This window comes from Lagenorhynchus albirostris, chromosome 11, assembly GCF_949774975.1.
Source record: "Lagenorhynchus albirostris chromosome 11, mLagAlb1.1, whole genome shotgun sequence".
NCBI lineage: Eukaryota > Metazoa > Chordata > Mammalia > Artiodactyla > Delphinidae > Lagenorhynchus > Lagenorhynchus albirostris.
Genome location: NC_083105.1, coordinates 20242937 through 20255920, shown reverse-complemented (window position 1 = coordinate 20255920; position 12984 = coordinate 20242937). Strand labels below are relative to the sequence as shown.

At 43.3% G+C, this 12984-nt stretch overlaps 1 protein-coding gene across 4 annotated transcripts in view; it reads left to right on the top strand.

Moving 5' to 3' along the window:
* Nucleotides 1–5550: 5550 nt before the first annotated feature.
* Nucleotides 5551–12984, top strand: part of CHPT1 (choline phosphotransferase 1) — a 35108-nt gene continuing 27674 nt past the window's right edge. For all 4 annotated transcript variants that reach the window (XR_009543286.1, XM_060164814.1, XM_060164816.1 and 1 more), the window contains exon 1: nt 5551–6024. Coding sequence is in view for 3 of the 4 variants with exons in the window: in XM_060164814.1 (XP_060020797.1) it covers nt 5752–6024 (273 nt within the window). In the remaining variant the exon portion in view is untranslated. The remainder of the gene's footprint in view (nt 6025–12984) is intronic.

Genomic DNA, 12984 nt, shown 5'->3' with positions numbered 1-12984 from the left:
GATTCTGTTGTGAAATTTGCTTTTCTGACCTTGTTCCAGAAATTAAGCATTTCTAGAGAAGACAGCAAAGGTTTTTGTCAATCTGTTATTGAAAACTGTATTCTGCTCGTGTATTTTGTAAGGTTCCATGGTTCTATAAAATTTAGACTTTAGAGTCACAAAGTACAAAACTATAAAAACAAAATAAACCAAAGCAAGTAAATGAGAAAAGGCAAGTGTATACCACAGAACTATACTAATCTTCCTAAATACTCCAGCCTGTGGGTCCAAAGCTCTAAACCCTTACACAGATAGCGTGACTCCCTGAATGATAAAATTCTGCTAGACTGCAAATCTAGCCAGGTGATTTCTTGATGGCAATCCATGCCTTTTTCCAAACCAATGAAATTCAGGGGCTTTTTGAAGCAGTTATTTTACACCTAAACTAATGTGGCTATATGAGACTATAACATTTTGTGGGAAGTTGGTCTAGATGTTGAAGATGCTGAGGAAGAAGATTTGAAATGTGAGTGCAAGTTACACAAAAAGAACCAGTAGTAAAACCAAGATAAGCCATCAACTAAAAACTTGTGGATGCCTCTTGTACTGTGGATACGACATTGGGAAAGGCTGGGGGATGAGTACACGGGATCTCTGTGTACAATTTTTGCAACTTTCTGTGAATCTACTGTTTCAAAACAAAGAGTTTTTAAAAGTATGGATGTCTGCTGGGTGCCAAGAACTCAAGAACACACTCAGTGCAGGGATGTGGTCCTGATACTCTGAGGCTGGACGAGAAGCAGATCAGTACATAAATAAGTGCCCCAAGACAGACTGGATCACAAGGTACAAAGTACTCTGTGTGGAAGCAGGAGAGGTCAACTGGAAGAATATGAGAGGCCATCTCAGAGAGGGAGGAATTTAAGCTGAGCCTTGACTGATAAGCAGTGTTTTAGGGGTGATGAAGGATGGAAGGTACTCCCCAAGCCCAGGGAGCAAAGTTGTGGGGGGGGGCATGAGGAAGCGCTTGGTATGTTCAGGAACAGCTAATGGACCCATGAAGCTGGAGCATCAGAGTTAGGGAGGGGAGTGAGGGAAGAGACACTTGGGAGATAAGACTGGAAAAGAAGAGTGGACCTTAGAATGCCAAGCTAGGGAGGTTGGACTTTACCAAAGTCCTCTGAGCAAGGGAATGTATCATTAGTTTTAGTAAATTTAGTAAGATGATATATAGAAAAAGGACTGCTTAATATTGACAAAAATACTCACCTAAGTCTGCTATTTAATATATGTAACTTATTAGGTGACATTTAGCCATAGATAGGAGTGCAGGCTCTGGACTCTGACTACATTGGCTGGAATCTTGGCTGTATCTCTATTCTAGCAATCATGGGCAAGTTATTGAACCTCACTGTGTTCCAATTTCCTCATCTGCAAAATGGGGACTAATAATGGTACCAGCTTTCTAGGATTTTTGTGAGGATTAAATGAAATAACTCCTGATGCTCAGAACAGTTCCTGGCATAGGATAGTAACGCCTAAATGTAAGTTGCCATGTTTGTTCAGGAAAAGGAAAAATTATATATATATCAATCAGTATGTAATAAACCATGATAATTATATATATATCAATCAGTATGTAATAAACCATGATAATTATATATATATCAATCAGTATGTAATAAACCATGATAATTATATATATATCAATCAGTATGTAATGAACCATGATAATTATATATATATCAATCAGTATGTAATAAACCATGATAATTATATATATATCAATCAGTATGTAATAAACCATGATAATCAAAGGAAGCCATGATGCAAGAGGCAAAATAATAGGAAATCTCTAATCTACTTTTCTCTGACATTAGACAGATATGCCTTGAATTAATTTGAAATTTCCAAAAATTCACCAACCACTCCCCCCGCCCCCCCAAAAACAAAAACCATGGGAAAGGTGAAAAGCAGCTTAGAAGCATGAGTGTTAAAGAAGATGTGCTTTTTAAATTTTTATTACTTTTACTACTTTTTAACTATTCCATATTTGCAAAAGAAAAGGATTGCACATACATATAGCATAAATAATAATAAAATGAATACCATGTTCCTATTACCTCGTTTAAAAACTGTGGTTGAGACAGCTAGATGACACTCCAGTATCCATTCTCCCACTTTTCAATAGAAATGTCTTAGCTGGAATAACGGTTGGCCTGCTAAAGACTTCATTTCCAGCCTCTTTTGCAGCTAAATGTAACCATGTGACCAAGTTCTGGCCAATGGGATGAGAGCAGGGTGATGTGTGCATCTTTAGGCCATGCCCTTAAAAGGAAAGGAACACAGGTTCTCCCCTCTTTTCCCCCTTCCAATTGATTGGAAGTTGTGGCCAGCCATTTCTGACCACAAGGACAAGGGCAACACACTAAGTTGTCAGACTAATAAAATGGAAGAAATCTGTGTCCCTGTCATCTTGGAGCTGCCATACCAGCCCTGGATTGTCTACCCAATTAGGTGAGAAAAAAATTAACAGCTATCCTGTTTCAGCCTCTGTAGTTTTGTATCCTAACTCATACAATTACCAATACTTTTGAAGCCATCTGTGTGCCCTTCCACAATCCCATCTTACTTCCTCTCTACCAGGAGTAACGACTCTCTGGAATTGTATTCATCATTTTTTCCTTTTCTTCATAGCTTTGCCACATATGTACGTATTCCTAAACACAAAATCTTGCCTATCTTTGAACTGTATATGAATGAAATCATACTGTGCATTTTTTCTGTAAGCTTTTTTGCCACTCAGTATTATGCTTGTGCAATTTATCTATGTTAATAAGCATAGCTTATTAAACTTGCTAAATACTATTAAATTATGTGAAAATACCACAGTTTTATCCATTCAGAATTGGTAGACATTTAGGTTATTTACAGCTTTTGGTTACTCTACAAAGATGCTATGAATGGTCTTATATGTGTTTCCTAGGACACATGCAAGAATTTCTCTGGGATACACTCCTGGATCAGAATTGTGATGTTACAGAGTATGTGCACGTTAACTTTACCGGATAATGCCAGACTGTTTGACCAAATGATTGTACCCATCTATTCTCCCTTGATTACACTTGAACTTAGGTAGGCTGGTGATTAAGTTCTGGCCAGTGGGAGGTATGTACGGCTGTTGTTTGGGACTTCTGAAAAAGCATTCTACTTTGCTGGCTGAGTTGAGTGGCATCCAGCTTTTTTCCTACCCTCTTCCACTTTCCTGCTGCTTGTAATACGAATAGGATGGCTGGCACTACAGCAGCCTGTTCAGAACCAAGAGATGACCTTGTAGGTGGAAGTCAGAGTGAGGATGTTGGAGCAGAAAGACAGAAGAGCTTGGGTTCCTGATGACCATGGACCCACCATCCCAGTCCTGGGCTGTCAATTCTAAATTTACGTGTGAGAGATATAACCTTCTATTTGCTTATGTCACCACGTTTGGGGGTTTTTGTTATAGATATCGGAACATAAATCTAGTTTATTGTTTTTCTATTTCTTGTGGATTTTTAGGAATTCTTTATATGATCTGGGTACTGTTCAATATGGATTTTATTTGAGGGAAATACCTTTTTCCCATTTATGGGAAAAAGGTATTTTGCCCTTTCATTCTTTCTGATGTTTTTCATGTATATTAGAAATTATCTGTAATATAGTTAAATTTATTTACCTGGAAAAGGACTTTTCCTTGGCTTACTCATGGCACTAAGTTAAAAGATAGGTATTTCCAAGTTTACTGTACAAAAAACCAACATAGTTAAAAGTGGATCTCTGTCGTTCTGATTCCTTTCCTGCATTTGTCAGCATCGTTTTTCACATTAAAGATTAGGAGATGTATATTCAATGCATGGTTTGGTCTGCAGATACCCTCATATTGCTCTAAGGAAGGGACTGCTAATCTTTTTTACAGTAAAACGCCAGACAGTCAGTATTGTAGGACTTGCGAGCCATATGCTCTCTGTCACACCGCTGAACTTTGCCCTTAGAGCAGGAAAGCAGTCATAAACAATATGTAAGGAATAGATATGGCTTTATTCTTGGCACAGAAATATGAATTTCATGTAATTTTGCATCACAGAAAAAAATCTTTTTTTCAGTCATTTAAAAGTCTAGGGACTTCCCTGGTGGCACAGTGCTTAAAAATCCTCCTGCCAATGCAGGGGACACAGGTTTGATCCCTGGTCAGGGAAGATCCTACATACCGGGTAGCAATTAAGCCTGGGCTCCAAAACTACCGAGCCTGCGCTGTAGAGCACAGGTCACAACTCCTGAGCCCACGTGCCACAACTACCAAAGCCCATGCACCTAGAGCCCATGCTCTGCAGCAAGAGAAGCCACAGCAGTGAGAAGCCCGCGCACTGCAACGAAGAGTAGGCCCCGCTCGCTGCAACTAGAGGAAAGCCCACACACAGCAAAGAAGACCCAATGGCAGCCAAAAAGAAAGTCTAAAAAGCTGTACTTAGCTTATGGGCTGTATGGAAGCAGGTGGTGGGCTGGGTAGTAGTTTGTTGGCCCGTCTCCAATGTGTTGTGGTGGAATCTGTGGGACAAACTGCACCTGCCGATAGCCGCTGCCCTACTGAACTATCACGAAAGCAGTTTCTGAGCTTGTTCTATGCCTTAGAGAAGTGCATAATGATAAGAACCAGGAGGTGAAGAAAAAGGCAAGTGGCAAAGGTTGTGCAAAATGACATGTTTATGACAGGCTATCCCCTGTCTAAATGGGTGCATTGTGAGGTAAGGAGCTGTGAGGTAAGTGAACTGCCATTGTGTGGCAAGCATACTTGCTCCCAGGCCAGTGGAAGATACCACCTGGATCCCTGTCTTTGGGAGGAAGGGTGTGTGTAAAAATATCCATTATTATTGGTATCAGATGCTCTGAGAAATAGGCATTTATTTGGCTTTCAACCATTCAGTCCCCTTGTTAGACGGTGTTTCTAAGTCCTGAGTGGTAGGTCCTATACCTTGGAATCTGAACCCTGAACATTGATCCCTGAACCTGCAAGTGAGGGTTCTCTAGAGCTAATACACAGCCAGGGCCCCAGTCCTCGGGGTTGGAAGAAAGAACTGTGCCCGTGTGTTTATCAGGCAGGACCTCTCTTCGGGCCGACGGATGGAGACCTCATGCCGGTGACCCAAGACGTGCAAAAATCATGTTCTCACACAATACTTCGCTCCCCACCCCCTGGCTCTGCAGGCTGCGGCTAAAGGCCAGGGCGTTCGCACACTAGGAGATCTGAGCTGTGCACACCGCATGAGTTAGAGCAACCCGCTTCTAACTGTCCAGCCGTCGAGACTTCCCTCTGGGGAGCGTCACCAGCCGTCCCCGGAGAAGAATCGGGACTTAGAAGCAGGTGCATCAGGCTCTTGGGGAAATCTGGGCCCTTTTCGCGCCAATTAGAAAGTGACAATCGGCGGAGCCACCACGGTGACCCGGTGGCCAGTGCGGGCCTGTCCCACCTGCCCCGACACCTCGCGGGGCGGAGGCGGCCCCTCCCCCTCTCCCGGAGCCCTCCCCGAGGCCCCGCCCCCCGCGGCCGGCGGCTCTGGGGGCGGAGGCCCCGGGACCAGGGGCGGCCTGGCCTGACCTCGACCTCCGCCGCGGGCCCGACCGGCGAGTCCCACCGGGCCGGCGCAGGCCCGGGCCCGCAAGCCCCTCCCTCCACCTGTCCCCGCCCGGGCGCCCGGCTCGGGCTGCGCTCGCTCGCAGCGGCGGGGCCCGCAGGCGGCCATGGCGGCGGGCGCCTGGGCCAGGCCGGCGCCGCGCTGGCTGAAGGCGCTGGGCGAGCCGCTGAGCGCGGCGCAGCTGCGGCGGCTAGAGGAACACCGCTACAGCGTCGCGGGCGTCTCGTTGCTTGAGCCGCCGCTGCAGCTCTACTGGACCTGGCTGCTCCAGTGGATCCCGCTGTGGATGGCCCCCAACTCCATCACCCTCCTGGGCCTCGCCATCAACCTGCTTACCACGCTCCTGCTCATCTCTTACTGCCCCACGGTCACCGAGGAGGTAGGGCCAGCCGCCCGCCCGCGGACCCCCAACTGCTCTCCCCCGGAGCCCCGCGTCCCCGGCCCGAGCCGAGCTCGCCCCGCCCCGGGTGCGCCTCTGGAGGCGCCCGGAGAGCCCCCCGCGCGGCCGAGCCTCTCGGGGCCGCGGAGGGGCTAACGCCGCCTCTGCCCCAGCGCCGCAGTCGCCCCGAGCGTTCCCCGGCCCGCCCTGAGGCTGTCACGCCGCTACCCGGTCCCATGTCCACCCCGAGCCTCCCCCGGACGGCGGAGGGGCTGTCAAGGTCACTGTCCAGTCCCGTGTCCACCCCCACTCTCCTTCGGGCGGCGGACGAGCGGTCTCGGCCACTGGGAGCGGGGAGCGCCTGCCTGCCTGGCCGCCGCCCCATCCCGCGCCAAGTGGGGGGTGGACAAGCAGTCGGTTCCTTGGCGCACTGGGCACTGAACACCCCCAGCTCCGTCCCGCCTGGCTCCGGGGATTGTGGTTGCGTTGGCCAAGCCCGAGATGCCCATTGAACACTTTTATACTCAGCCGTCCGGTTCTCAAAGGTTGCGCTAGTGATCCTGTAATTACTGGTAGCACTGATCAGAGATAAGTTACTTTTAAGAGGTTACTTCCTCGTTGCTTCGTTGACTTTCTCGTGGAAAACAAAAGTATTAGCAAGGTGTTAATCCTTATCTTCACGACCCAGGGATCGTAAAAGCCATCGGATTTTATTAGCAATGAATATTTGACCTATGTCCAAAATAAGACGAGTAAATAATGTGGGCTTTCTATACTTGGTAATCAGGAACATCCCTTGGGCTGAGTGTGATGGGGGACAGGAGGCAGAGAGAGCTACTCCCATATATAGCTTTTTAGAGTACATGGGATAAATATTACATTGCACGTTTTGTGACATTGCTTTCTTTTCCCTCAAATAGAGAACTCCGTTTATAATCATATTTTAGGATAGGTCCTGTGGAGAACTAATTCAAGATGAGGTTGGATAGCAGGAATTACAGTGGAAATATTTCATGCCCTCCACACATGGATCCATTTTTTAAAGTATTTGATGAAACCTACATTTTAAACGTATTGAATATCTTGCTGATTGATGGGTATGTTATTATATATGATTTTTCAGCAGACGTTCCCGTTGTTAATTCATTTACATATTGTTTTCAAAAAAGTAAGTTGCAGCCTGTTTGCAGAATTCCCCAGAGGCAGTGCGCCAGAATGAAAAGTGCGCTGGGTTAGAAGTGAAGGCTTGGTTCTGATGTGGCCCTGCCACAGCATGGAGTGACATGTGGGTCTTGCTTTCCCTGTGTAAAATAGAAATAATACCTGCCAAACCAACTTCACAAGAATGCAGTGAGGACTACATGATATCTTACATGCAGATAAATGTAGAAAATTAGAATTTGTTCAGCATGTTAAAAATATTACTGGTATTAAAAATGTCCTGAAAACCCATAATAAAATTTAGTTTTTACTGGGCCTAGATTTGTCTAACAGCATTTGGATATTTCTGATATTTGCCAGTTAAACTGTGAACTTTTCAATGTTATTATTAATTTAAGAACCATTTGTTGAGCACCTCCAAAAGCAGGACATACCAAGAAGTCCAAGAGAATCTGTTTAGGGATGTCGGGGTGCGGGTGGGGGGCTGATGGAAAAGGTAAAATTATGATTAAATTAATGTTTAGGCTATGCTTCATTTAAAAAAAAAGGTGGCAGGTGGGAAGAATCTGAGGCACTTTTCAAAAAAAAAATGTATCGCAATGATCCAAAAATGGGAAGTAAGGGTTGAAATAATAAAATGAAACTGAGAAGAGTTTCTGAAATGTAATTAGATCCTGCACTGCTTCCAGGTGGCTGAAGCAGTGAGGGGAAGCACCATTACAGGATTCACATTGCCTGTCTGATAAAATCCCAGCACAAAGAAGCATAGCAGTTCAGGCTATTTTGCTTTCAGGCCGCAGAGCTAGTAAATGACAGAACCTGGTAGGGTTCAGACCCAAGTTGGTCTGACTACAAAGCCGGATTCTTTTTAACCACATACCACCACCATCTCATCTGCAGTTCTTGCCTTTCTGTGTGATGTGTAGGAAAAATACCTTGGGTTCTATGTAACGCTTATTAGGTATGTAACGTACGTTCACATCCATTATTGCATTTGTGTCTTATATCAACTCAAGGAGGCTGGCAAGTTTTTTCCCTTCCTAGAATGGCCATCCCACCATTTTAGTATTTCTTCTATCCATCCATCCTGAAGTAATAGTAGCATACATTTTTATTGAGGAAATTGAGGCCTGGAGGGTTAAGTGGCTTTAACTTGGCCTGAAACTTGTTTTCTGATTCTTAGACTTAAGAATTCTTAGTGCTTTTACAGACTTGACAAATTGCTTCCAGAAAGGGTCGGGGAAAACCCATATGGTTTTTGGACTCTGATGCTTGGATTTATCTACCCATTGAGGACGTAATGCTGACTACATATCTATATTAATAATAACATTTGATCTATTTTTTAACTGTTGATATTTCTAGGACATGACGGGATGAAGGGAAATTAATAGGAAAAAAGTTAAATGATTTATATTAAACTTCTACAGTGCTGTTCTGAACTGTATTTCATACCACTATTTCGTTAAGGAACTTTCCGCTCCAGCCAAATTGAACTACTTCTTTTTTTTTTTTTTTTTTTTGACTGTGTTGGGTCTTCCTTGCTGCGTGCGGGCTTTCTCTAGTTGTGGTGAGCCAGGGCTACTCTTCGTTGCGATGCACCGGCTTCTCATTGCGGTGGCTTCTCTTGTTGCAGAGCACAGGCTCTAGGCGCGCAGGCTTCAGTAGTTGTGGCGCGCAGGCTCTAGAGCGCAGGCTCAGTAGTTGTGGTGCGCAGGCTTAGTTGCTCCACGGCATGTGGGATCTTCCCCGACCAGGGCTGAAACCCGTGTCCCCTGCGTTGGCAGGCGAATTCTTAACCACTGCGCTACGAGGGAAGCCCTGAACTACTTATGGCAAAGATTTCTCTCCTTCTTTTCCCTCTCTTTTCTCCTTCCTCTTCCTTTTTCCTGTCCAACTTCATCTCTCAGTGTCCAGTCCTAATGCTACATCCTTAGGAAATTTTTTTTTCTTCTCTGGAGTCAAATCAACCACTTAATCCTATAAGCTTCCATAATAATGACAGTGATTACTAACATTTACCGGGTTTTACTTATGTACCAGGCATTAATTTAAGCTGCTTTTGTCTATTATCTCATTTAATCTTCTGAACAACTTTAGGTATTATTATTATCCCCATATCATAGATGAGGAAACTGAAGGGAAATAAATTAACCTCTTTAAGCTGATACCAGGATTCCAAGCCAGAAAGCTATACTTCCACCACAGGTCTTTGTAGCTCTCTTGTGGAACGTCTCCATTTTGTTTTGGTTATGTGTGTGATGTGATTTTGGTTATGTATGTCCTTACTGAGCAAGACAGTCTACCATATTTTAAGTTCAGACAGCAGTTGCCCATTTGCACGTTCTCCACAGCATAGTGCCTTGCGTAAAGCAGGTGCTTGGTAAATATTTGCTAAATTATTGCCTGCATGCATGAAATAACAAATTGTAATCTTGGGAGATGATGTTTTTCCACCGTTATTCAGTTTTAGCTGGTCTTAGATTAAATACTTAATCAATTTGGCCCAGGGGAATTTTAACACGAGTAAGCAAAAGTTGGGGCAAACAGAAAACAAGAACTGAATTGCATCCCCCTCACCTTGATGAAGCAGTTCTGTCTGAATGCTGCTCTGTATATAGTCCTTGGCCCCCATTCCTTGGCTCCTTAATCCTAAAATAGAATCACAGACTCTGACTGCTTGAAGGACCTGAGAGCCTCTTTAATACAATTCCTACATTTGTAGATGAGAAAACTTGGTGATTCGAATCTGGTTCTTCTGGCTTCAGCTTAGTAGCGTTCTCTACCACAGAACACTCATATGCTTGTTTCTGGCTGGAATAAACTGTGGCTCCATTCCCTTTTCAGCGTATTTCAGTAAATATTTTTGCTCTGCCCTCTTTTTTTCTTTTAACATCTTTATTAGAGTATAATTGCTTTACATTGTTGTGTTAGTTTCTCCTGTATAACAAAGTGAATCAGCTGTACGTATACTTATATCCCCATATTCCCTCCCTCTTGTGTCTCCCTTCCACCCTCCCTATCCCACCCCTCTAGGTGGTCACAAAGCACTGAGCTGATCTCCCTGTGCTATGCGGCTGCTTCTCACGAGCTATCTGTTTTACATTTGGTAGTGTATATATGTCCATGCCACTCTCTCACTTCATCCCAGCTTACCCTTGCCCCTCCCCATGTCCTTAAGTCCATTCTCTACGTATGCATCTTTTTTTTTTTTTTTTGCAGTACGCGGGCCTCTCACTGTTGTGGCCTCTCCCATTGCGGAGCACAGGCTCCGGACGCGTAGGCTCAGCGGCCGTGGCTCACGGGCCCAGCCGCTCTGCGACATGTGGGATCTTCCCTGAGCAGGGCATGAACCCGTGTCCCCTGCATCGGCAGGCGGACTCTCAACCACTGCGCCACCAGGGAAGCCCCTCTATGTCTGCATCTTTATTCCTGTCCTGTCCCTAGGTTCTTTGGAAAGATTTTTTTTTTTTTAGATTCCATATATATGTGTTAGCATATGGTATTTGTTTTTCTCTTTCTGACTTACTTCACTCTGTATGACAGATTCTAGGTCCATCCACCTCACTACAAATAACTCAACTTTGTTTCCTTTTATGGCTGAATAATATTCCATTGTTTATATGTGCCACATCTTCTTTATCCATTCATCTGTTGATGGACACTTAGGTTGCTTCCATGTCCTGGCTATTGTAAATAGAGCTGCAATGAACATCGTGGTACATGACACTTTTTGAATTATGGTTTTCTCAGGGTATATTCCCAGTAGTGGAATTGCTGGGTTGTATGGAAGTTCTATTTTTAGTTTTTTAAGGAACCTCCATACTGTTCTCCATAGTGGCTGTATGAATTTACATTCCCACCAACAGTGCAAGAGGGTTCCCTTTTCAACACAGCCTCTCCAGCATTTACTGTTTGCAGATTTTTTGATGATGGCCATTCTGACTGGTGTGAGGTGATACCACATTGTAGTTTTGATTTGCATCTCTCTAATGATTAGTCATGTTGAGCATCCTTTCATGTGTTTGTTGGCAGTCTGTATATCTTCCTTGGGGAAATGTCTATTTAGGTCTTCTGCCCATTTTTGGATTGGGTTGTTTATTTTTTTTGATATTGAGGTGCATGAGCTGCTTGTATATTTTGGAAATTAATCCTTTGTCATTTGCTTCGTTTGCAAATATTTTCTCCCATTCTGAGGGTTGTGTTTTGGTCTTGTTTATGGTTTCCTTTGCTGTGCAAAAGCTTTTAAGTTTCATTAGGTCCCATTTGTTTATTTTTGTTTTTATTTCCATTTCTCTAGGAGGTGGGTCAAAAAGGATCTGGCTGTGATTTATGTCATAGAGTGTTCTGCCTATGTTTTCCTCTAAGAGTTTTATAGTGTCTCTCTTACATTAGGTCTCTAATCCATTTTGAGTTTATTTTTGTATATGGTGTTAGGGAGTGTTCTAATTTCAATCTTTCACACGTAGCTCTCCAGTTTTCCCAGTACCACTTATTGAAGAGGCTTCTTTTCTCCATTGTATATTCTTGCCTCCTTTATCAAAGAAAGGGTGACCATATGTGTGTGGGTTTACCTCTGGGCTTTCTGTGTTGTTCCATTGATCTATATTTCTGTTTTTGTGCCAGTACCATACTGTCTGATTACCATAGCTTTGTAGGATAGTCTGAACTCAGGGAACCTGATTCCTCCAACTCCATTCTTTTTCCTCAAGATTGCTTTGGCTATTCAGCATCTTTTGTGTTTCCATAAAAATTGTGAAATTTTTTGTTCTAGTTGTGAAAAATGCCAGTGGTAGTTGAATTGACTCTGTAGATTGCTTTCAGTACTATCGTCATTTTCACAATGTTGATTCTTCCGATCCAAGAACATGATATATCTCTCCATCTGTTTGTATCATCTTTAATTTCTTTCATCAGTGTCTTATAGTTTTCTGCATACAGGTCTTTTGTCTCCTTACGTAGGTTTATTCCTAGATATTTTATTCTTTTTGTTGCAGTGGTAAATGGGAGTGTTTCCTTAATTTCTCTTTCAGATTTTTCGTCATTAGTGTATAGGAATGCAAGAGGTATCTGTGCATTAATTTTGTATCCTGCTACTTTATCAAATTCATTGATTAGCTCTAGTAGTTTTCTGGTAGTGTCTTTAGGATTCTTTGTGTATAGTATCATGTCATCTGCAAACAGTGACAGTTTTACTTCTTCCTTTCCAGTTTGGATTCCTTTTATTTCTTTTTCTTCTCTGATTGCTGTGGCTAAAACTTCCAAAACTATGTTGAATAATAGTGGTGAGACTGGGCAACCTTTTCTTGTTCCTTATCTCAGTGGAAATGGTTTCAGTTTTTCAACATTGAGAACGATGTTTGCTGTGGGTTTGTCATATATGGCCTTTATTATGTTGAGGTAAGTTCCCTCTATGCCTACTTTCTGGAGAATTTTTATCATAAATGGGTGTTGAATTTTGTCTAAAGCTTTTTCTGCATCTATTGAGATTATCATCTGGTTTTTATCCTTCAGTTGCTTAATGTGTATCACATTGATATTTGCATGTATTGAAGAATCCTTGCATTCCTGGGATAAACCCCACTTGATCATGGTGTATGATCCTTTTAATGTGCTGTTGGATTCTGTTTGCTAGTATTTTGTTGAGGATTTTTGCATCTATGTTCATCAGTGATACTGGCCTGTAGTTTTCTTTTTTTGTGACATCTTTGTCTGGTTTTGGTATCAGGGTGATGGTGGACTCGTAGAATGAGCTTGGGAGTGTTCCTTCCTCTGCTATATTTTGGAAGAATTTGAGAA